The sequence below is a fragment of the Anomaloglossus baeobatrachus genome, chromosome 7, assembly GCF_048569485.1.
Source record: "Anomaloglossus baeobatrachus isolate aAnoBae1 chromosome 7, aAnoBae1.hap1, whole genome shotgun sequence".
Lineage (NCBI taxonomy): Eukaryota > Metazoa > Chordata > Amphibia > Anura > Aromobatidae > Anomaloglossus > Anomaloglossus baeobatrachus.
The window spans coordinates 261240058-261264796 of NC_134359.1; the positions used below are offsets into that span (position 1 = coordinate 261240058).

At 49.1% G+C, this 24739-nt stretch overlaps 1 protein-coding gene across 1 annotated transcript in view; it reads right to left on the minus strand.

Moving 5' to 3' along the window:
* LOC142246163 (interleukin-9 receptor-like) overlaps positions 1 to 24739 on the minus strand; it is a 65277-nt gene that overhangs the window by 13176 nt on the left and 27362 nt on the right. Inside the window, exons 3-6 of the mRNA XM_075319195.1 lie at positions 20397 to 20496; positions 7195 to 7385; positions 4596 to 4735; positions 988 to 1150 (exon numbers count right to left, since the gene is read on the minus strand). Coding sequence (XP_075175310.1) covers positions 988 to 1150; positions 4596 to 4735; positions 7195 to 7385; positions 20397 to 20496 — 594 coding nt within the window. The remainder of the gene's footprint in view (positions 1 to 987; positions 1151 to 4595; positions 4736 to 7194; positions 7386 to 20396; positions 20497 to 24739) is intronic.

Below are 24739 nucleotides of genomic sequence, written 5' to 3' on the forward strand. Positions count from 1 at the left end.
CCGCCCCTTAGGTGAGTATTATAAAAGTTATTTTTATGTTTATGTTCTACACAGCAGCCTGAGCTTTTATATACAGCATGTTAGAATGCTGTATATAAGAGCCCACTGGTGGTGGCCACAACTTATAGTCACCAAATCTGGCAACAGGTTCCCTTTAAGGAAGTGCGGTCTCTTTGAAAAGGTCTTGCTGAAAAGGGCATGACTAAATATGCAACATCATGTACCAAAAAATATACCATTTCTGGCATAAAGTGAGCAAGAGGTCTTACTGAAAAGGGGCATGGTCTTGCTGGAAAGAGGCATGGTCTTACTGGAAAGGGGCATGGTCTTACTGAAAAAGAGTCATGGTCTTGCTGAAAAGGGGCATGTTCTTGGTCTTGCTGAAAAGGGGCATGGTCTTGCTGAAAAAGGGGCATGGTCTTGCTGAAAAGGGGCATGGTCTTGCTGAAAAGGGGCATGGTCTTGCTGAAAAGGGGCATGGTCTTGCTGAAAAAGGGGCATGGTCTTGCTGAAAAAGGGGCATGGGCTAACTGAAAAGGGGCATGGTGTAGCGGAAAAAACGCATGGTTTTGCTGAAAAGGGGCATGTTCTTGCTGAAAAGGGGCATGGTCTTGTGTAAACGGGCACGGCTAAATATGCAACATCATGTACCCAAAAAAATACACCATTTCTGGCATAAAGTAAGAAAATTAATAGCTGGTGAAAGCTTAGACTACAGAGTTTTAAAATTAGATTTATTAATTTGAATGATCAAGTTTTAGATTTCACTGTTGTTCAAATATAAAAAAAATAAAGAATTATAATAAAAAGAAATCATATTTTTACGTTTTTATGCTCATTACCCCTTAAAAAAATAACAAGGAAAAATAAAACAATTTTCAAAAAAATAAAAGAAAAAAGTTTTCAAAAAAAAAAATGCTGCAAATTTATTATTCCTTAGTAAAACACTCTGACTTTTAAGTGGCTAAAAACCAGATAATACAATACCCGGAGCATGAATCTTCAGCTCTGAGCTCCACTCGCTCCAATGGCTTCTGTATTGCCCTTCATTGTCAGTCCTAGAACGAATCTGAATATAGTTGGAGCCTTCATCAAACTCAGATAACATAATCTCCGCGTAGGTGACAGAGATATCTTTCTTTACAGATTTCTGTAACGAGGTAAATAGATAAACTAGAATATAAATTATTACAATATTATTATATTAGTTCTCACCAAACAGCATATTATATCATTTAAATAGGTCTTTAGAACTTAGTGGGATTGACTAAGCACTCATCCTACTTCAGGGTCAGCCATGGCCAGGTATCCGGCTCGGCGCACAGGTGTGGAACCTATCTAGGGGGGTGAGGGAAACCAGGGCTCAGCAGTAGGCTTGGTCAAAGGTCACCAGCTCCCCTTCCCTAGACACAGGGTTTGCCTTCCATTTTGCCGTTCGCTTGGTACTTCTCCATACCTAGCATGATACTAGTTACCAACCACTTCTGCAGTCTATCAGAGGTGGTTGCTTTCCTAGGCAAGGAGTGTGCTCTTCCGATGTCCCAGCAGTGTCCTACCCCCCCTCTCCGAATGGGGACACTGGCACACTCACCCTCCCAGCCGCTCAGCAGTAGCTTCTGTGTCTCTGTTCCTTGCCGCCGGTTCTCAGGGCCTACCAATGCCACTTAGGTCTCCTGGGAGCATGCTTAGAGTGTGCATGCACCTATTCATAAAGGGCCAGCGCGCCCTAATCTGGAAGTGCCTCTTAGCCATAGGCTGAGAGGCACTAAGTATTTAAGGCATCCTATGGCAGGTGCCTGGGCAACGTGATCTAATCTTAGAGACACATTATTAGTTGTCAAGGACCTTACCCTTCTGCTGCAGCTGTGTTACTGTATTGCAAACACCAATCTGTATCCTAGTACCTGCTGTACCCGCTGCTGCATCTATCCATATCATCTGTGTCTGTTGTAGCTGCTGCACCCGTTGACCCCTCCATGTCTGCTGTGCCTGTCAGTAATTACCATCTCAGGTACCCCTGCCATATCAGCCAAGTCCTCCATATCTGCTGGTTCCTGCCATCCAGTCTGCATGTCATGTGCTGTCCAGATCCGCACTCATGGATTACAGCAACTGCTTGAGTGCAGTGTGTACGTGTTTTCATTCTCCCTTGTCTATGTACTTTGCCTGGGGTTTTGTTTCTGGGTTTCCAGCACGCTCCCAGTGTGGGGGGAGTAATATCAGGGTCACACTGGGGGCTCAAACCAGGCTACCATCAAGCCTACCTCTGAGATAAGGGATAGTGCAGTGTCTTGAGTCTGCAAGCGGGCCTAGGAGTCCCTGTCCTGTAACTACATAGCCCGTGATATTGCATTAGCCATGCCAAATGTGCCGCTTCCTATCAGAGACTGTCCTTATCTGTACGTCCACTGTACAGTATCAGGTCTTCCTGAGTAGCTCCTGTTGACTACTTCCAGCCAAACTGACCTCATCATCAGAGGCTCTGGTGAGTATGTAGGATTATAAGCACAGCAATCAGTGCATCCTTATGAGATTAATGCTTCAACACTGCCCTCCACTGGCCGAAGACAGAATGGGCGCAAGACAATTAGTAAGTTAGGAATCCAAAACTGTAGGATTGGTTCCCGGAGGAAGGTTTTAGAGAGATGGACCTGTTCAGCAGAAGACAAGGGAAAAGGAAGAAGAGTGGAAAGCCCAAGAGCCAACTGGAAAGGCAGTTCTGGCGCAAAGAAGGGGCAGCGCGGGGACGTGCAGACCGACGGGCAGAAGGAGGTCTCCCCTGCAGAATATTTGAGCTACAGAGAGATGATTCCGGAGGATACTGGAACAGGTAGTCCTCAATTCTCGCACTCACAAGACCCCTGCATCATCCAGCAAGACTCCCAAGACCCACGCACCATCCCGCAAGACCCCCGCACTGTTCAGCAAGACCCCTGCACCATCCAGCGAGATCCCCTGCACCATCCAGCAAGACCCCCACTACGTCGGTCAAGACCCCCGCTACGCCAGTCAAGACCTCCGCTATGTCAGTCAAGACCCCCGAGACCCCCGCTTTTCTCTGACATCGCCAGCCAAGACAGCCAGCCATGAGTGACCTGAATACGCCTAGCTGTTGCCTCCTGTTGGCCGTGCAGTACTTAATGTGGGAATTGTGATGATAGTGGTTTGAGCTTAGTGTACTGTGCAATTCGGTGACTGGAACCTATCGAGATGTAGATTAGTAGCTTAGGACTACTGACGTTGACTCTGACTGGTCCATATCCTGTCCCCTGGTAGTTAACGTGGGCCATGAATTAATAGAAAGCATGCTCCTTCCCTGAAGTTTTGTAGACCAGACCTTTGATTGCTGTTGTTGAGCACTAAAATAACTGTAATTCTTCCCTTGTGATAAGCAACTTCTGTATTTTCCAACCCCTGCTTGTAAATTAATACATTTTGTTGTGTCACCACTGTGTCCTCCTTGTCTGTGTGCTGCATCTTGACCTTGCTCTTACAAGTACACGGTGTGCACTTAGTCACACCCTTCAGGTGTATCAGTGCTGCGGTCCAGTGGGTCCAATCCTGCTCGCACTTGCGAGCTGAATCAGACTGGCTACCGGAGGAACCTCCAGTAATACCAGGCCTGGCCGCGGTTACCTGCACTGCACTCTGGAGCTCTCACCTGAGCTCCGGAGTACAGTCTGGACTGAACTCAGGGTTTGCAGGACTGAACTGCGAACGCCGAATGATTCCCGGCGATTGCGGTTTAGTTCATGTCACAGCTGTGAACAGGCCAAACTCCGGAGCTCAGGTGACAGCTTTGGAGTGCAGTCCGGCCTCTCTGCAGCTGCCATGAACTGAACCGCAATCGTCGGGGAATCAATCGGCGCTCACGGTTCAGTCCTGCCAACCCCGAGTTCAGTCCAGGCTGCACTCCGGAGCTCAGGGCAGGTAACCGCGGCCAGGCCTGGTATTACTGGAGATTCCTCCGGTAACCAGTCCGACACTGCCCGCGAGCATTACACACACTAACGCCACTCCACTGATACCAGAAAGATGTCTATGGAGCAGAGGTGGAGCATGCTCATTGTCATTCCTTTTAATTCTCTGATTTATGAAAACAGCTCAGTGAAATTACTTTTATACTCTATTTAATATTCATATACTGTTGGATTATAACTTTAAAAAGGACCCATCACTTGCTGTAATTAAATATTTTATTACCTGGTGTAAATGCCACTGTTCTTTAGAATCCGGCATTACTTTTCTATTGTTCGTTCTTCTCTCTTTTCTCGAGAGATGACCTTTTCTTCCTTGTATGTAAATCTAGTCTTTTAGCCAACTGGGCGTGGTCTTCAATGATTTTCTAACAGTGGGTTTTTGAGAACTATGCCTAGTTGGATGTACAGACTAGAGTTATATACAGGTGGCTATATCTCATAAATGGAGAATGCAGGAACAAAACAACGCCAGATCCGTGAGAACAAACGTATTGCAAATTAAAGATCCTCTTCAAGCTGATTTTAGACATTAATAATGGAAGATAAGGGAAAATACTCTACAAATTTCCCTATTGCTAAACATTTCCCAGCGAATCTTTTGTGTTGTATCCCCACCTGGTTTGAGGATTCCTTTTTGAGCTGCAATTCAAAATATATTTTGGTAAAATCTCCAAGGTTATGATTTCCGTTCCACGTTATGTTATACGCCATCCCAGTGAAATTGTATAACAGATCAGAAGGCGGATCCAGCTTGACTAAATAGATAAACATTGAAATTATTATTTTTTTCACAATAACACCCCTGAACACATTTGAAGGATGCAAAAGGATGAAGCCTACAGGGAGATCTCCTGCTGCTATTGTAGCGCCCCTGAACCCATCTGGAGCTACAAGATACTGCATCCTGTCAAAGATGCAGGGCCTACCCCTCAGGAACCTGGAAGACCAGTGCTGGTAACACCAAAACATACGTTTATCCCAGTTTTCCCTATCCCCAACTAATGGTGACAGACTAAAATTGGACCCAATGGATGGCCACCCAGGGGTGGGGCTGATCCAGTCCACTAGACGGCAACCAGGTGGGAGGGGACACTCAGTGGGTAGACAGTCAGAGAGTGAGAGGTGAAAGAGAGAGGAGTTGGACGTGACCGCACTGACGGGAGTATGTAACTGTGACCTGAGGGCCCAGGTGTGTGGTTGCTGGTGGAGTACTCCTGGAACCATTGCACCGACAGGATACAGAGCCCTAGGTCAGGCAAACGCTCCAGGTAGACCTGATAAAATCTGCACAGTGAGGGGACCATCCAGGACCTCACTAACCGTAAAGTTCGGGGGCACCAGCAGTGACGGGAGAACCAGGGACCAGAACAGAACACCCACCCTACAGGGTTCAAACTGCCGCCGTACGGACTAAAGACTGAGAGACAACTAGGAGGGGACCCCCAGATGCTCCAAGCACGGGGACCCACCAACTTGAGTAAGGTGCAAGGGAAAGAAGCCACCTGGGACTAAGGGAACCAGCGGTGAACACCAGCCTTTCTCCCAGTACCAGTCATCAAGCTGCCGTGAGTAAAGAACCCAGTTACACTGCAATCCCTTGTGTGGCATACCTTCTTTCCATCACCTACCCCCTGGGGCCCCGGCCCTACTTGCGGAGGGCCCAACATCCAAGCTGCCACTAACATCAACCCCAGCGGTGAGAGACTGAGCAGCGGTGGTTCCATCACCATAACCGCAACCCCGCAAGTGGCGTCACGATACAAACTTTGTAAATAGTCCCCTGTACATAACCCTCTTTTCAAGCGACTCCCAGGGTCACGGAACCAGGCAACTGCCACCCAGTGAACTATCCCCGTAAATATACGGCCCGGGACCGAGAACCCCATAGCCCTGGGCGGCACACTATTATATGGCGATTACAAGGATTTTAACACTTTCACTCCTGGGTGATTTTCAGATTTTGCTTTTTTTCTAACCTTTTTCTAAGCGCCATAACTTGTTGTATTTTTCCATATACCCAAATGAGGACTTGTTTTTTTGTGGAACGAGTTGTACTTTTGAATGAAACTATTAATTCTGCCTCATAGTGTACTGGAAAATGGGAAAAAATATATATTTTTTTATTGTTTTAATGCTATTTTAAATGCAGCTCCTGTTGTAGACAATGGGGTTCTCCAAGGGAGTGGGGGCCCTGGACAATTACCCAATTTGCCCCCATTCCTCTCCTATCGACGGCTTTGCCTATTAGCCTGTGCCACACCTCCCCCCCCCCCCTATTTTTCCTATTACAAAATGTTATAATACCTTTAGGTCAGTTTTCTGTCATCAAAAAGCAACAGAATTTGCCACAATGGATAATTTGGGCATCTCTAACTGTTCCGCTTGCAAACACAGATTTTGCTAAAAGTAGAGCTTGGTCCAAATATGGAGCGATAAGAAAGATCAACTGTACCTGGTTGAAATATGTAGTGATGGAGAAAGGGTCTGATCGTCACTGCGGTGGAGTTTTTCTTTTGCAATTTGTTGGGATATTACAGTGCTATCTTCATGTCACGGTCGTCTCTCTCCTATGTGAGACTTCTGACAGATCCTGCACTTGAGAATCATCTCCTTCCTTGGCTCTCTATATTAAACAAGTTTTCCTTTCTTTTGGCAGTCATAGGGTTAATATCAGTATTCCTTACCTGCAAGCAGGCTTATTATCAGCTCAGGTGGTTCTGGTTTGGGATCACTCCCAGTCCCTATATATACCCTGTACTACCAGCAGAGGGTTCCAGTTATTCTCTTTGCCATTGGGATGCTTGGACTGGAGGTGGGAGGAGCTGCTGAAGTTTCGGTTCTGACTGCAGCAGTCTGTTGTAGTGTTGTCCCCCTGTCTGTCTTCCATCCCTGGTGTGTTGCTTTACTGAAGCAGTGGGGCTAGCGTCCTTCACCTGCCAACTCACTAGCCAGGTATTATTGTAGGTTTTTTTCAGGGCTTCAGGTTCCTGCTCAGTGACAGGTGAGGAACCTGTATAGGGACTGGCTAGTAGTGCAGGGTACAGCAGCAGGTTAGTGGAGGAGGTGTCCATCTTCCCTTTCACTAGTCCTAGGTCCCACCATTATTAACATGTCCCCAGTGTACCCCTTATTTGTCATGGCATAACCCCTGTTGTTGTGTGTTTTTGGCTCACGCCAGACTCTCCCGTAGTTTGTGCCGTGACACATCACTTACTGTTACAGCGTGGGTAAAATTCTTCAATAATTGCTAGATTTTCTGTTGAAGACGAGTCATGTACTGCTATATTATAACTGTCCGTCTCATCGAAGACCAGGTCAGTGATATCACAGTTATAGCTCTCTTCGTACGTTCCCGATACAAGATAACAGGTCTTCACGTCATCATAATTGTTATCTATTAAATTGCTGCAAAAAAATCAGGAAACAAGAAAAAAAAAATCAGTTTTAAAAACTTTAAAGATCTACCTTATATATGGTCATTATGGTTACTTTACTTACAGGAATTATGGCTGATTTCTGCTGTGAGGCAGATGTGTTTTTCTCAAAAGTGACCACAAGAATTCAGCCATTTTGGTTTTCCCTTTGTCCATTACTCAACTTACTAACAACAGTTTCAAAAGTGATGAAAAATATGTCTGCCCTTTCTGTTGTCGCTCGTGCCAACATCTTTATTAATGACTCATGTATACGGTCGTGTTATGGATCTTTGTTGCGAAAATCGGTAATATTTTTCCCATAGATCACTGCTGGTGGACACGGGCAGAAAAGAGCCCCTGTGCAAGAACTATATATGGGCCCTTTGCAGCACAAGAGCTTATAAAAAATGCATAATCCACCTAGTTTGTGTCACGTCACCACCGGAGTCCGCTCCTGCAACTTCTGCTTCGATCACCAGGTGGCCTAAGCTGTGTTCCCCAGGGAACTGCAGTGCCACTGGCTGACTGTAGGTGGTGTGTGTCTTCCAGCTGATGTTACCACCATTCAGCTACAGCCAATGGGAAGACACCACACCCTTCTAATTCCCCCTCCTGTCTGCTGCTTACTGCCAGAGATAGTTTGTATTCCTGGTTCTCGCTCTGTTCTGTATTGTGATTCCTGTGTTTTAACCTCTGCGTGTTTTCTGACTACCCTCCTGCCTACCATCTTTGTACCTTGCTTCCCGATCCGGATTTGACCTCTGCCTGGTTTTCTGACTACGTCTTTGCCTGCCTGATTTTGTCTCTGTTCTGCATTTACTGATTTGACCCTGCTGGACTACTACTTTCATCTGGACTACTACTTTCATCTGGACTCACAGGTAGTGATCTCCGGGGCTCTGTGTTATTCCAAATCCCTGTATAGGGGTTAAAGGGTTTCAGGGTTCTCGGGGTCCTGCTTTGTGAGCAGCTTTTCTCTAGCCTGTCCATTACAGCCCGTCTGAGTCTATGGTTTCAGGCAGGCGTTACAGTTTGGAGGTAAAAATGGGCCAGGCTGCACCAATGATATGTCCTTCCCTGCCATAGACCATACTTGTAAGCTTTAAAGAGGTGGTCCACTACAATGCATAGTGGCTACATTGATTTAAAACTTAGAAAGAAGGCTTTTTCCAAATACTTTCTGTTACCAATTCTGACTGTGAGTGGCGCTGTCGCTATCCGCTCATCCCCATCATTTGACGCGGGCTGCTGCGGCCTCTGATGTTAGATGATGTCATGTCAAATTCCAGAATTGGAAGTTGATCCGACATCACCAAGGAGGGACCCAGTCTCCCGGAGTGACTGGGCTGTTGGCAGAGTTTCATCACACAATGTATGGGCACTACAATGTACTGGTCACTATAATGACAGATTTAAATTATCACTATGCAACATCCATTGCTGCTTGTTTCTGGAACATATCCATATAGTCCAATTCATCATTACACTAAAGATGAATTCCCAGAAATTGGGGTCACTTGAGGGAGATTTCTGCTCTTCTGACATGGTGTCATTTTGGGGAGGTTTGTGCTGTTTTGGAACCTCAATGGCTCTCCAAATGCGACATACTGTTTGCAATCTATTTCAGACAACTTTGCACCCCAGAAATCGAATAGCGCTCCTTCCCTTCCAAGCCATGTGCTCAAATAAGTTTCTATCCTTGTACTAAGGAGAAATTGCACAACAAATTATTTGGTCCATTTTCTCTTGTTACTCTTGTGAAAATGAAAAATTAAAGGCTAAAACAACATTTTTTGAAGGGGGGGAATGTAATTTTTTATTTTCACGACTCGATGTTTTAAGATTCTGTGAAGCACCTGTAAGTTCAAGAGGCTCTCAATACCTCTAGATAAATTCCTCAAGGGGTATAGTTTCCTTGTGTGTGTGTGTGTGGGGGGGGGGGTTGTAATTTTTAGGCACATCAAGTGTTCCGCAAAAGTGACATAGCGTCCACGATCTATTCCAGCTATTCAAGTTTGGACTCTAAAAGTCAAATGGTGCTTTGTTCCTTCTCTTCCAAGCCCATGCATCCAAACAGTAGTTTTCTATCACATATGTGGTATCCGTGTACTCAGGAGAAATTGCACATCAAATTGTATTATCCACTTTCTCCTGTTACCCTTATGAAAATGAAAAACTTGGCACAAAAGTAACATTTTTGTGGGAAAAATGTGTTTTTCTATTTTCATGGCTCAACGTTATAAAATTCTGTGGGCTCAAAGTGGTCACCAAACCTCTAGGTAAATTCCTTAAGGGGTGTAGTTTCCAAAATGAGGTCACTTGAGGGGTTTGCAATGTTTAGGCACATCAGGGGCTCTGTAAATGCAACATGGCGTCTGCTATCTACTCCAGCCAATTTTGCATTCCAAAAGTCAAATGGTGCTCCTTCCCTTCTGAGCCCTGCCGTGCACCCAAACAGTAGTTTTTATGTTTAATCTCTCTTTATTGAAATTTTCTCAGCAAAAAAAGTTTTTAGACAAGAACATGTAGATAAAGACATTAAAGTTGAATGCAATCAAATGTGGCAATACTGGAAAAGTGATGCTTCGGCGAGACCTCAACCGGTCTGATTCTCGAGAGCATAACACAAACATACATAATGTGCACAGAGCGCTCCAAGAACTGTATCATACAACAGGCTAGATGCAAAAATGGAAAGGGCTTTGAACAGATAAGAAGAAAAAGACATGGGAAGGGAATGCGGGAAGAGGGGCAGGCACAGAGAGAAGAAGAGAGAAAAAAAACACCCCCCAGGAGGAATGGGGAGGGGAAAGGGGGAGAAGGGAGGGAAGTGAATATAATGGTGAGAAACCCAAAGACTCCTAGCCAGAGGACAGGCTATACCTAAAAGAAGGACTGGGGGCATAGTGTGGGGCAGGGTACGGGAGCCCAGATCAATTAGAGGAAGCAGGAGCCTCATCCCCAATATGTAGAGTCCTGAAAGATGGGGAGTCCAGAAACAGAATCCAAGGGCTCCATATTTTCAGGAATTTCTTGGTGGAATCATTCACATTAGTGGTGAGATCCTCCATCCTACACAGGTAAACCATCTCCTTGAACCACTCTTCCATACTGGGAGTTTGTGGGGGGGGATCTCCAAAGCCTAGGAATCACTGTCCGAGCGGCCGACAGGTAGAATCTCAATAGACCCAGGCAAGAGAGAGGAAGAGAGAAAAAACACAAAAACACAACCCAGGAGGCATGGGGAAGGGGGAAGTAAGAGCAGAAGGGAAGTAAATAGAATAGTTGGAGACCCAAACATTCCTAGCCTGAGGATGGGCTATGTCTAAGAGAAGAACTGGAGACAGAGTGTGGGGCAGGGTATGGGAGCCCAGATCAATTTGATTAAGCAGGAGCCTCAGCTCCGATAAGTAGAGTCCTGAAAGATGGGGAGTCCAGGAACAGAATCCAAGGGCTCCATATTTTCAGGAATTTCTCAGTGGAATCATTCACCTCAGCAGTGAGATCCTCCATCCTACACAGGTAAACCATCTCCTTGAACCATTCTTCCATACTAGGAGTTTGGGGGGGGGAATCTTTAAAGCCATGGAATCACTGTCAGAGCGGCCGACAGGCAAAATCTCAATAGACACAACTTCTGCGATCTGACGGTTCCCGGGAGGATCGAAATTAAGGCTGTTTGGGGGATCCCGACAGGTTTTCCCCACTAATGCAATTATATGCCGAGAATACCCTATTCCAGAAAGGTCTGGTAAGGTTGCAATGCCATCAAATGTGCAGAAAGCTGCCCCTCTCCCTTTTGCACCGCCAGCCTCTGTTGGAAACGGAGGGATAAATAGTGTGAAGGGTGTCTGGGCACAAGTACCAAAGTATGAGTATTTTATAATTTTTTTCCTGTGCTGCGCACGCAACAGAAAACTTGTGCGTGAAAAGAAAGGCCGATTTCCACTCCTCCGAGATAGTTAAACCCAGATCCCCATTCCACTTCCCCACATATTTAGGCGCGTCTCTTTCGTCTCTAAACAGTAGGTTTTCACCAAATATGGGGTATCGGCGTACTCAGGAGAAATTGCACAACAAATTGTATGGTGCTTTTTCTCTTGTTACCCTTGTGAAAATGCAAAATTTTGAGATAAAGTGACATTTTTGTGGGAAAAAGGTAAAATGTTAATTCTTTCCTTCCACGTTGCTTTAATTCCTGTGGTGCACCTAAAGGGTTAATAAACCTTTTAACAGTAGTTATGCGCAGTTTGAGGGGTGCAGTTTTTAAAATGGCATCACTTTTGGGTACTGTCACCTAGGAGTCTCAAAGTCACTTCAAATGTGATGTGGTCCTTAAAAAAATTGGTTTTGTAAATTTTGTTGGAAAAATTAGAAAATGTTAATAAACTTTTAACTTTTCTAACTTCCTAATAATAAAAAAAAATCTGTTTCCAAAATGGTACTGAGCTAAAGTAGACATGTGACAAATTTCATTTATTAACTATGTTGTGTGGTATAACTGGTTGGAGGGCATAAAAATTCAAACTTTGAAAATTGAAAATTTTTCACCCTTTTTGCCAATTTTTTTATATTTTCATAAATTTTATATTATTTGTTTTTATTTATCATGAACAGGAAGTACAACATGCCACAAAAACAATCTCACAATCACTTGGATACGTTGAAGCGTTCCAGAATTATTACCTATTTGAAAAATAGGGCTCAGTCATTAACGTACAAAGTAGCTTGGTTCTTAAAGGGTTAAAGTTTGCTGAACAACATTTAGGCAAGCCTGTTAAACACTCGGATAATATAATCTGGTCAGATGAGACCAAAATTGAACTCTTTGGATGCCATAATACACACCATGTTTGGAGGCCAAAAGGCAGATCACCCCCAAAATACCAACAACTGTGAAGTGTGAACGTGGGAACATCAATGGTGGGAATGTGCCGCCCCCACCTCAGCAGCCGGGCTGCTTGGATCCGGATCCGCGGTGGCTCGAGGGGTCTCCAGATCCGGGGGTTGGGGTCGTGCGGCCACTCAAATAAAAGGGGAAGAATTTACATGGGGCTGTATAGTTAAAGTTCGTGACGCTACCCGTGGTGTGTGGTAAGGTGGAGTACCACCGCTGCAGCTGGGAGTACCCGGTGACGATGGAGCGGGCAGCTAGGTGTTTAACGCCTCCACGGGTAGGGGGAATGCCCTGGGACTCGGTGATGGTGACGGGGATGTGCCGTTGGGGTGAAAGGGTCACTTGCGTACTCACTCAGTCTAAGAAGCTGACACCGACAACTTGATAAACCAAAGTTCTGGACACCGCTGCCACTGAGGGAAGCACACTTGGGTCCCGTTCCCGCTGGTGTTGCCTGATGATCTGTGACCTTTTCCCTTGGTACACTGTTTTCTTCTTATTTGGCCCCTATAGCCTGAAACTAGTCGGGTCCCGCTCCCCAGTCTGGCTAACTGAGGGAGCTTGCTCTCAGGGTTCACGCTTGGGATTTCCTGGACTGTTTTAGTGGAAAGTCCTATCCCCCTCGTTGCGCTATTACCCCGATTTTGGAGCGGGTGGAAAGCGGATCTTGAAGGCTCCGTTCTCGTCGGATCAATTGTCAGGTTGCCTGAAGCTACTCCCTGACTAGGGTCCACGTACCACGTCGTGCCCTAGTCCCGGCCCGGTGATGGTACAAGGCCGCCGGCTGTCCTCGACAGTACCGTGCCCCTTGACACTATCCCCTGCGACCGGGGGTCCAGCTCCTACCAGACCACCGTTTGCTATCTAGTACTTCCAAGGAGCCCAGCTCCTGACCTCCTCTCACCTCCTGTCGCTGACTCAACTGAACTTACTCCTGACACTCCTGACCTCCCCTTAACCAACCCCCCAAGTGGGCAACCCTATTCCACTCAGGCCGTCCACTGGTGTGTCTGGTGGGTGTGGTGCAGAGTGTTCCTAGGATTTTAATTAGCTGCTGTTGGAAACACCATTAGTTGGGGACCCCTAACCAAGGAGGAGGTGGATATTGCACAGAAGGGCAGATTGCACAATACCCTGTGACGACCTGATAGGCCAGGGCGTCACAGTGTAACGGAGTGCCAGGGGTGCCTCCAGGGTTGTAGTCGTGGCCCTTGCTATCAGGCTTACCCCTGGCTCCGCCGTCACTATCGGGACGGGAGATGTCTTGGTGGGGCAGAGTGTGGTGGTGCAGATGTCGTCCGACGTATAAACACTTTCCAGGCATGATTCGGTGCAAACAAAAGGCATTCTTTATTACACAGTTCTTCACACAACCGGCAGTTATAGATGACACTTCACACTTCCTTTAGCTGAGGGAAAGCCTGTCCTGACGTCTCCTCCAGTGGGGATGTGCCCGGCTAATCCTCTTCACCTGGCTCCCACTACGGCTACCCACAGACCGGACCCACACCGGTACTGCTTCGCACTTTGAGGTTCCGCCTGCTCCTTTTCTCTCCGGCTTCCCTATTCATCCAGCTCCCACACTCTGCCCCTGCTCTGCTTCCACTCTTGAGGACACTTCTTCTCTTCTTCCCTTCTTTCTTTCTTTCTTTCTGCCCACTCAGCTCCACACTCTGCCCCTGGCTGTTCCTTCTCCCCCGTCCCGGAATCAACTGACTTCAACACACACACACTTCTCTCTCTAAGCTGCCGGCTCCTCCTCTCTCCTGCCCTGTTTCTATGGGGACAGCCGTCCCACCCGGGCTCTAGGGGAAAACCCACTGCACAGTAAAAACATGTTTATTAATAACATCAACAGTAACTACCCCAGAGTGAGGTATCTTCAGGGGGAAACTGCACCTCCTTGTAAGGGGTCTGCCCACCCCTTACATTCCTCCCCTCTTTAAGCCTAAGCCTCCCGGCAAGGCTCGAACCTGTAAAACACAATTTAGCAGCAAGGCAAACTTTGGATAAAACTTTAAAACCTTCATAAACAAAGTCAACCACTGAGCACCCAAGTTCTGCCCCCTGAGTCCCTCCTGGGAGCTCCCGGTCTTTATAGGCAGTGTGCCCGGAGGCCTTCAGCAGGCACTCCCGGTCTTTGCTGGTCTTCTGCCCGGAGGCTTTTACAGCACTCCCGGTCTTAGTAGATAGGTAAAAGTACAAAACAGTAAAGTCTCCGTTAACAACACAGAGGGAGCCCCTGGCTCAGTCCAGCATCAGGCTCCTTCCGGGCTCAGTAGCTTAAACATGGTTGCAAACTGTGGAACTTTTCCGACTCTTGAACAATGCCGGTATTCAAGATGAACATGTCCATCACCTCCGGTCATTACGGGTCACTCGGGGTGGTACGCGCGCTGCCATTCGGCCCGCTGAGCCCTCACATAATCAGAAAGGGACTGACCTGGCAAGCGGCGCAGCCTCCGGAACGGTTCGTAGTTGACGGTTGGTTCTGGTGCCTCTGTCTCCGGTCTTGCCTCCTCAACCCCCGACGGGGGTGATGGGGTCGCTGAGTCGGGGGTGTCAGCTTCACCGGCTCCCAAAAGAATCCCCACTCGTCCTCTTCTAGCTCCCGGGCATGTCGCTCTTCCGGGGCCGGAACTGCTGCGTGGGTTGGGGATACCACCTCGTCTGGCGGGAATACCTCCGGACACTGGTGTGGAGTTCCCAGGACTTTGTTCCCCGGATGTAGCTGTGCCTTGTAGGTGGCCCGGACTTCAGTCGAGGTCTCACCGGTCGCGGCATCCCAGGTAGTGACCCAGGTTACTTTTGTGGGCCGCTCCGGTCCTTCTGGCACGGCCGGTAAAGCAAGGGCAAGTCCTTCTGCGTCCGCAGTCTGCTTCGGGCGTCCTCTGCCCAGATTAGTGGTTGCTAGCGCGGCCACCACATCTTGCTGTTGTCTGGAGGTCTCCATCTCGTTTTCAGTCAGCGTCTCTGGTAATGGCGGCGGGGTCAGGGGAGAAGCTGGAGGAAGTGGAGGCTGGCCTACTTTTCCCGCTCTTGGGTATACTCCACCCCCAGTCTCACACATCAGGTCGACCCCTCCGCGGCGCTTCTTCTTTTTCCTTGGAACACCGCCCACTTCACATATCTTCATCCGTGCCCTGGGACCGGCACCTCTCCTCTTTGGGCGGAGTACTCCGAACTTCTTTTTCGGCACCGGCTAGCCCCAGGCTCTTCTTTTGGCGCCAATTCTTCGCGCGCTTTCTGTGTTCTCAAAGACGACGGCCATCTTGCCGCCATCTTGTGCCCGGTCCAACGCTTCAGGCACTTCTTTTTCTTCCCACCAAGGGATCGGGACTCTTCTCCAATAATCCGGATCCTGTGCCCTAGGCACCACTTGGTCTCCGTCTTCTTGGGTCGGGACCCCTTGCATATAATCCGCATCCTGCCGACTACGCCACATGTAACGGGGTGCCAGGGGTGCCTCCAGGGTTGTAGTCGTGGCCCTTGCTATCAGGCTTACCCCTGGCTCCGCCGTCACTATCGGGACGGGAGATGTCTCGGTGGGGCAGAGTGTGGTGGTGCAGATGTCGTCCGACGTATAAACACTTTCCAGGCATGATTCGGTGCAAACAAAAGGCATTCTTTATTACACAGTTCTTCACACAACCGGCAGTTATAGATGACACTTCACACTTCCTTTAGCTGAGGGAAAGCCTGTCCTGACGTCTCCTCCAGTGGGGATGTGCCCGGCTAATCCTCTTCACCTGGCTCTTACTACGGCTACCCACAGACCGGACCCACACCGGTACTGCTTCGCACTTTGAGGTTCCGCCTGCTCCTTTTCTCTCCGGCTTCCCTATTCATCCAGCTCCCACACTCTGCCCCTGCTCTGCTTCCACTCTTGAGGACACTTCTTCTCTTCTTCCCTTCTTTCTTTCTTTCTTTCTGCCCACTCAGCTCCACACTCTGCCCCTGGCTGTTCCTTCTCCCCCTCCCGGAATCAACTGACTTCAACACACACACACTTCTCTCTCTAAGCTGCCGGCTCCTCCTCTCTCCTGCCCTGTTTCTATGGGGACAGCCGTCCCACCCGGGCTCTAGGGGAAAACCCACTGCACAGTAAAAACATGTTTATTAATAACATCAACAGTAACTACCCCAGAGTGAGGTATCTTCAGGGGGAAACTGCACCTCCTTGTAAGGGGTCTGCCCACCCCTTACAACAGGAACATCAATCAATTTCATGTGATTCAAGGAAGGATGAATGTACTGAGAAATTCTTGATAAAAAAATATCTACTGCCGTTTACCAGGATGATGAAGATGAAATGAGGGTGGCCAATTCAGAAAGACAATGATCCCAAACACACAGCCAAGAAAACCCTCAATTGGTTTCAGAGAAAGAAAATAAAGTTGCTAGAATGGCCGAGCCGTTCACCAGACCTAAATCCAATAGAAAATTTATGGAAGGAACTAAAGCTCAGAATTCATAGAAGAAGCCCACGGGACCTTCAGGAGTTGAAGAGTGTTTGTGTGGAAGAATGGACCAAAATCACACCTGAGCAATGGAAATTACTAGTTTCTCCATACAAAAGGCGTCGTGAAGCTGTCATCACCAACAAAGGGTTTGTATGAAGTACTAGATACTTTCAGTAAGCGTGTTTAATACTTTTTCCTTGTGTCATTTCTGATTATTACACATAACTTAATTTATGGACAGCTATAGTTTCATTTATTTGCCTGTGTGGACTGGATGGGTTGTTACTGACATCTGGTCAGAGATTCATGTCAGTAGCACCTTTAGAAATTTATTTACTTAGACAATTGATGACGTGTTCAATACTTATTTCACCCACTGTCATTTCATGCATTTTGATCTTGTCAAATGTTTTCCCATATGAGGGCACATGCATCAGGGATCTACTGCAGATACCAGCCACACCAAAAACCCAACAACCTGTCAATCAACCAGAAGAGTGGTGCTATGTGGGAAATACACAGGAGAGCCAAGGAGCCCAAATGCACTTAAAGCCTTATTTGTATATCTTAAAAAAAAAAACAAAAAACAAAAACACGATTTCTCACTGCTACAGCAGTGCTTTGGGGACATAAAGGTATCAAAAATGTTATATTTAAATGAAATAGACTGCCATTTAAATAGTTTTTGGTGGATAAAATGTTCTCACAGGTGTCACACATGGACATGAGGAAGGTCTGGCGTGGGGCAAAACACTCAACCCCAACAAACAGGGATTTCACCGTGACAGACAAGGGGTACACCGGGGGCACTTTAAGAACAGTGAGCCCTAGAGCTAGTGAGAGGGAAGATGGACATTTTCTCCCCTTACCTGCAACTATACCCTGAAGTCCTAGCCAGTCCCTATACAGGTTCCTCACCTGTCGTCGAGTAGGAACCTGAAGCCCTGAAAGACCCTATAATAGTCCTGGCTAGTGAGAAGACAGGTAAGGATCACTAGTCCCACTGCTGCACTAAAACAACACACAAGGGAAGGAAGATAAACAGTGGAATCACAACAGACAAAGGGTTCCAACAGCTCCTTCCACCTCCAGGCCAAGTCTCAGATTGAGGATTCAGTATAACAGGCACCCTCTACAGGGAGAAAAGGGTGTATATAGGGACCGGAAGTGGTCCCAAACTAGAAGCACCTGAGCAGAGGTAATGAATATGCTGTTTGCAAGGAAAAACTGATATTAACCCAAAAACTGCCAAAAAAAAGGAAAGCACATTTAATATTGAAAGACTTGCATGGAAATGACTCCATAGCCCTGAATCTGTCTCTAGTCTCATAATGCAGAGAGACAGTCGTGACAACAGATTATTGTTGATAACAAAACCTTAAAAAGGTTCCAGTAATTATATATCTATATGTATATGTAGCACCCAGGGGGCAGGAGGATGTCAGGCACAGGGTGTCTCGTACCTGCATTACTCGTCACTGGGCTGGTGTGATGATCCGGGATGTTGTGGTGGCCTGCCCGGCTTCATGCCCCGAGGTGTGCACCAATAAGGAGGGAAGATGGGGGTAGTAGGAGAATGAATGTCGTGATGCTGTCGCGGGCGGGGAGGACGCCGTCGCTGCTGCGCTCTCGCTAACGCTCGGATCCGGCGCTGCTGCAGCTGCTCGGGGACTCGAGCGGCGCTCCTCGCCCGTGAGTGAAAGGGGTGATTGGTTTGGGGGATTTAGTCCGTGACGCCACCCATGGGTCGTGGTGAAGATGGGCACCACCGCTGCTGGGGACGGGGATCCCGGGAGCGATGGTAGGGAGCAGATGAGATGTTGTTTTCCCCCTCCGTGGGTAGGGGTCGGTGGTCCCGGGGCCCGGTGATGTTGTGACGGGGAGGCAGGGTTGGTGAGGTGCAGGGTTGCAGGGACAGCGTGGCGCGGTGCCGGATGGCACGGGTGTACTCACTCAGCAAGAAAGGTACAAAGTCCTCGGTAAACCAAACGGCTGGATGGACGGGTCCCGCAGCCGGCTGCAGTGTCTCTCCCCGGACAGGTGATGGCGGCTGTCTTTCCCTGCACCTTGATGTACTTCTTTCTGACTACTATGGATTCCCAACGGTAGTCTGCTCCCCGGTGTATGGGTACCGGAGGAGCCCGTTTGCCCGCAGACGCTGGCCCTTGGGTCTCTAGCCTTAGGCGGTAGCTGTATACCCTCACGGTGTGGGCGGTTGCCTTCAATCGGGACTTTTGCTGTTGTGAAACCCCTGGGGTTCCAGTCACATTCGGATCTGACTATTGTCGGCGGCTCCAAGCCTGGTCGGGGTCCGATGGCCCTGCCTGTGTGTGCTGGCTTCACTTCGCTCCCCGGTCGGTACCGGCGGGCCGTCGCCCGTCCCCGGTCCTACAGTTCCGCGTTGCTCCACCACTCCTGCAGACGGCCACCACCGTCTGCCAACCTTGCTGTTAGTGCCCAGGCCACTACCCAGGCACCCGAGTGTTTTACTCCTCTCACTTCGAACTCCTACACTCTTCTACTCCTAAACTCTATCTGACACTTTTCCCGCCTCCAGGCCTGTGAACTCCTCGGTGGTTGGGGCCAACTGCTTAGCTCCGCCCCACCTGGTGTGGGCATCAGACCCTGGAGGGAGGCAACAAGGATTTTTGTTTGGCTGATGTCCCTGTCTAATGGGGGTGGGGGTGTTTGAGTGTTATCTGTGACGACCTGGCTAGGCCAGGGCGCCACAATGCCACCTGTGGTATGCGGCCAGGGATTTAGCCTCCGCTGCTGTTGCTGTTCTCTGGGGTGGATGTTAATAGCAGCCAAAAATGGTATCGATCCCCACAGGTGGAGCGGGCCCCGGAGAGGATGATGAGGGGAGTAGTGACGGCATTTAAGCGCCGAGGCGCAGGGCGGCGGTACCGGTAATAAGAGTCTGAGTCAAATGCTGTGGTTCCAAGTGTCTTTACTCACTCTTTGTGCTGTGCCACTCGCCCGGATAGTACTGGTCACCCGCTGTGATAGGCTCCGTCGACCCCGGATAAGTTAGGAGAAATCACCAGTGTTTGAAAGAAGAAGAAAGTCCTTTTTCAGAGTTGCCCTTCCAGCTGTGAGGCACCAGAGCCGAGCATTCCGCTCCCAGCCCCAGGCCCCATGCAGAGAAGAGAAGAAAGAGGTGATGGTGTCGTGTCCCAGAACTGGTGTCCCGGGTAGACTGACTAGTGATTGTATGAGTGTGCTCCTACTTCTACCCCAAGTGTAACCCGCCCCCCTGGTGCTGGTCTCATTGACCAGGGAAGTCCCATGACTCATGATGGCCACCCCCCTGCCTACCTTGAGCCAAATCTCTTGGGAGAAGGCTCCTAAGCTTTATGGAAAGTGCGTATGTGGAACACCGGTGATTAACCCCCTCCTTACCCGAGTCGAATATCACACCTAAAATAAGGTGCAATGCTCTTTGGCGACTGAAGCCTCAGGGGCACCACACATAGAGGTGTCCTCCCTTAACTTTTCTTGAGTTGCATTAAGGTATGTTGCCTGTCATGATATCAATTCTTTCCAATCTCACACCAACCAGAAATAAAAATTGTATATTATATCTTTCTCCCATTCCTACATAGTATATATACTCTCTCCAGAAAGGATCAATACTTACAGGAGAAATGAGCCATTTCCATGATCTGGTCCTTTGTGCCAGATGCAGCTTAAGCGAGTATTATAATTGGTATGGCAATCCAGGTTTCCTGAGTTCTCTACTGCATTGTAAAAAAAGAGAATTAAGCCAATTAAACAAAAATTATAATTAAAAAAGACCCCCCACACACACAATTTATATAATTTCTTTTTACGTTTAATCGCGTACCCCTCTTTGAGGCAGAATTTGCAATTGCATGGAGCTGGTTAGATGGTGGGCCCTGTGCCAAACGATCCCTCCCCTTACTCAGTATTTGCCATTTCCTGTAAACGTGGCATCGACTACCAGGCCCAGGAATCCTTTATGGACAGAAACGTCAGCATATTGGGTTGGCCCATAAGCAAGGAAAAACCCTGCATATATAGGGCATGTCAGTGTTTTACTGAATGCACCCTGACTGCTGTGCCCTGGTAGTAAGGGGTTAAGTTCCCTCTCATGTCCAATTCTCCCTCCTCCCCCTTCCAGGGGTGTTATCCAATGGGAATGTTCCCATGATCCCACTCTTTCCCCTATAAATATTCCCCCTCTTCCTGGTTCCGGTCTCTCCTCACCTTGTGAGATCCGGACGTTGCTGTCGTTCTCGGTGAGAGATGGCTGACATGCTGGACAAGGCTGTCAGGGACAGGATCAGGAGGGAGGGTGATGCGTGGCTTGCTGCTATTATAGGTGAGCAGCGTTCCCCTCCTCCTGAGGCTCAGACGCAAAATCCGGCCGGCAGGCGGCCTGCTTGTCTAAGCCGCCCGCCGGAGCGTCTGAGTCACACACTGCGCACGCGCGCGGGGCGGGCGCGCGCCCCACGTGCCCGCGAATCACGTGCGCGCCGTGCACGTTCCCACGCTCAGTAACGCCCACACGCCCGACCACAGTAACACGCGCGGCGGCCGCAAGCCTCTCCTGTCCTACAGGCAGGGCCGGATTATAGGCGGGGCAGGCGGGGCTTCAGCCCCGGGGCCCCCACCATAAGAGCTTCCAAGGGGGCCCCCACCACCAGGGCCATACTTGCCACCCGTCAGCAATTTTTTTTTTTTTTTTTTTCTTCACACCCTCTCCCCCTCCGTAAAGACAGTCTAATACATCAGCTGTGTTTTCGGGGGGGGGGGGGGGGGGGGGGGGGAGAGAGGTGTGCACACCTACATTTATTTGTATCTGCGTCTCTAAGACGCAAAAACAAACTGCGGGCGCAGGACGCTGATTGACCCCGGAAGTAGTTTGTACTTCCGGGGTCAGAGGTATGCCTGCTCCCTGCTCTGCTGCGGGGTCCAATGCCGCGGCCGTCACAGCAGGACGCCGCCCAGGCCGCGGATGAGAAGACCGGCGCCGCGGCCGCGGATGAGAAGACCGGCGCCGCGGCCGCGGATGAGAAGACCGGCGCCGCGGCCGCGGATGAGAAGACCGGCGCCGCGGCCGCGGATGAGAAGACCGGCGCCGCGGATGAGAAGACCGGCGCCGCGGCCAGGAGAGGAGACTCACCGGAGCAGGAGGATGGCCGCGGCACCGGAACAGCAGCAGGAGGACGGCGGCCTATACCGGAGCAGCAGGAGGATGGCATCAGAGCAGGTAAGGGCAGAGCTGAAGAAAAATGTGTGGTGTGAGAAGCAGAGCTGTGTGAGAAACAGAGCTGTGTGAGAAACAGAGCTGTGTGAGAAACAGAGCTGTGTGAGAAACAGAGCTGTGTGTGAAGCAGAGCTGAAGAAAGATGTGTGGTGTGAAGCAGAGCTGTGTGTGAAGCAGAGCTGTGTGTGTGTGAAGCAGAGCTGTGTGTGAAGCAGAGCTGTGTGTGAAGCAGAGCTGTGTGTGTGTGAAGCAGAGCTGTGTGTGTGTGAATCAGAGTTGTGTGTGTGTGAAGCAGAGCTGTGTGTGAGAAGCAGAGCTGTGTGTGTGTGAAGCAGAGCTGTGTGTGTGTGTAGCAGAGCTGTGTGTGTGTGAAGCAGAGCTGAAGAAAGATGTGTGGTGTGAAGCAGAGCTGTGTGTGAGAAGCAGAGCTGTGTGTGAGAAGCAGAGCTGTGTGTGAGAAGCAGAGCTGTGTGTGAGAAGCAGAGCTGTGTGTGTGTGAAGCAGAGCTGTGTGTGTGTGTAGCAGAGCTGTGTGTGTGTGAAGCAGAGCTGAAGAAAGATGTGTGGTGTGAAGCAGAGCTGTGTGTGAGAAGCAGAGCTGTGTGTGAGAAGCAGAGCTGTGTGTGAGAAGCAGAGCTGTGTGTGTGAGAAGCAGAGCTGTGTGTGTGAGAAGCAGAGCTGTGTGTGTGTGAATCAGAGTTGTGTGTGTGTGTGAAGCAGAGCTGTGTGTGAGAAGCAGAGCTGTGTGTGTGTGAAGCAGAGCTGTGTGTGTGTAGCAGAGCTGTGTGTGTGTGAAGCAGAGCTGAAGAAAGATGTGTGGTGTGAAGCACAGCTGTGTGTGAAGCAGAGCTGTGTGAGAAGCAGAGCTGTGTGTGTGTGTGTGAAGCAGAGCTGTGTGTGAGAAGCAGAGCTGTGTGTGTGTGTGAAGCAGAGCTGTGTGTGTGTGAAGCAGAGCTGTGTGTGTGTGAAGCAGAGCTGTGTGTGTGTGAAGCAGAGCTGTGTGAGAAACAGAGCTGTGTGTGAAGCAGAGCTGTGTGTGTGTGTGAAGCAGAGCTGAAGAAAGATGTGTGGTGTGAAGCAGAGCTGTGTGTGTGTGAAGCAGAGCTGTGTGTGTGTGAAGCAGAGCTGTGTGTGTGTGAAGCAGAGCTGTGTGTGTGTAGCAGAGCTGTGTGTGTGTGAAGCAGAGCTGAAGAAAGATGTGTGGTGTGAAGCAGAGCTGTGTGTGAAGCAGAGCTGTGTGTGAGAAGCAGAGCTGAAGAAAGATGTGTGGTGTGAAGCAGAGCTGTGTGTGTGAAGCAGAGCTGTGTGTGTGAGAAGCAGAGCTGTGTGTGTGAGAAGCAGAGCTGTGTGTGTGAGAAGCAGAGCTGTGTGTGTGTGAAGCAGAGCTGTGTGTGTATGTGAAGCAGAGCTGAAGAAATATGTGTGGTGTGAAGCAGAGCTGTGTGTGTGAAGCAGAGCTGTGTGTGTGTGAAGCAGAGCTGTGTGTGTGTGAAGCAGAGCTGTGTGTGTGTGAAGCAGAGTTGTGTGTGTGTGAAGCAGAGCTGTGTGTGTGAAGCAGAGCTGTGTGTGAGAAGCAGAGCTGTGTGTGTGTGTGAAGCAGAGCTGTGTGTGTGTGAAGCAGAGCTGTGTGTGTGTGAAGCAGAGCTGTGTGTGTGTGTGAAGCAGAGCTGTGTGTGAAGCAGAGCTGTGTGTGAAGCAGAGCTGTGTGTGTGTGTGTGTAGCAGAGCTGTGTGTGTGTGAAGCAGAGCTGTGTGAGAAACAGAGCTGTGTGAGAAACAGAGCTGTGTGAGAAACAGAGCTGTGTGTGAAGCAGAGCTGTGTGTGTGTGTGAAGCAGAGCTGAAGAAAGATGTGTGGTGTGAAGCAGAGCTGTGTGTGAAGCAGAGCTGTGTGTGTGTGAAGCAGAGCTGTGTGTGTGTGAAGCAGAGCTGTGTGTGTGAAGCAGAGCTGTGTGTGTGTGAAGCAGAGTTGTGTGTGTGTGAAGCAGAGCTGTGTGTGTGTAGCAGAGCTGTGTGTGTGTGTAGCAGAGCTGTGTGTGTGTGAAGCAGAGCTGAAGAAAGATGTGTGGTGTGAAGCAGAGCTGTGTGTGAAGCAGAGCTGTGTGTGAGAAGCAGAGCTGTGTGTGTGAGAAGCAGAGCTGTGTGTGAGAAGCAGAGCTGTGTGTGTGAGAAGCAGAGCTGTGTGTGTGAGAAGCAGAGCTGTGTGTGTGTGAAGCAGAGCTGTGTGTGAAGCAGAGCTGTGTGTGAAGCAGAGCTGTGTGTGTGTGTGAAGCAGAGCTGTGTGTGTGTGAAGCAGAGCTGTGTGTGTGTGAAGCAGAGCTGTGTGTGTGTGAAGCAGAGCTGTGTGTGTGTGTGAAGCAGAGTTGTGTGTGTGTGTGAAGCAGAGCTGTGTGTGTGTGTGAAGCAGAGCTGTGTGTGTGTGAAGCAGAGCTGTGTGTGTGTGTAGCAGAGCTGTGTGTGTGTGAAGCAGAGCTGAAGAAAGATGTGTGGTGTGAAGCAGAGCTGTGTGTGAAGCAGAGCTGTGTGTGAAGCAGAGCTGTGTGTGAAGCAGAGCTGTGTGTGTGTGAAGCAGAGCTGTGTGTGTGTGTGAAGCAGAGCTGTGTGTGTGTGTGAAGCAGAGCTGTGTGTGTGTGTGTGAAGCAGAGCTGTGTGTGTGAAGCAGAGCTGTGTGTGTGTGTGAAGCAGAGCTGTGTGTGTGTGTAGCAGAGTGTGTGTGTGTGTGTGTGTGTAGCAGAGTGTGTGTGTGTGTGTGT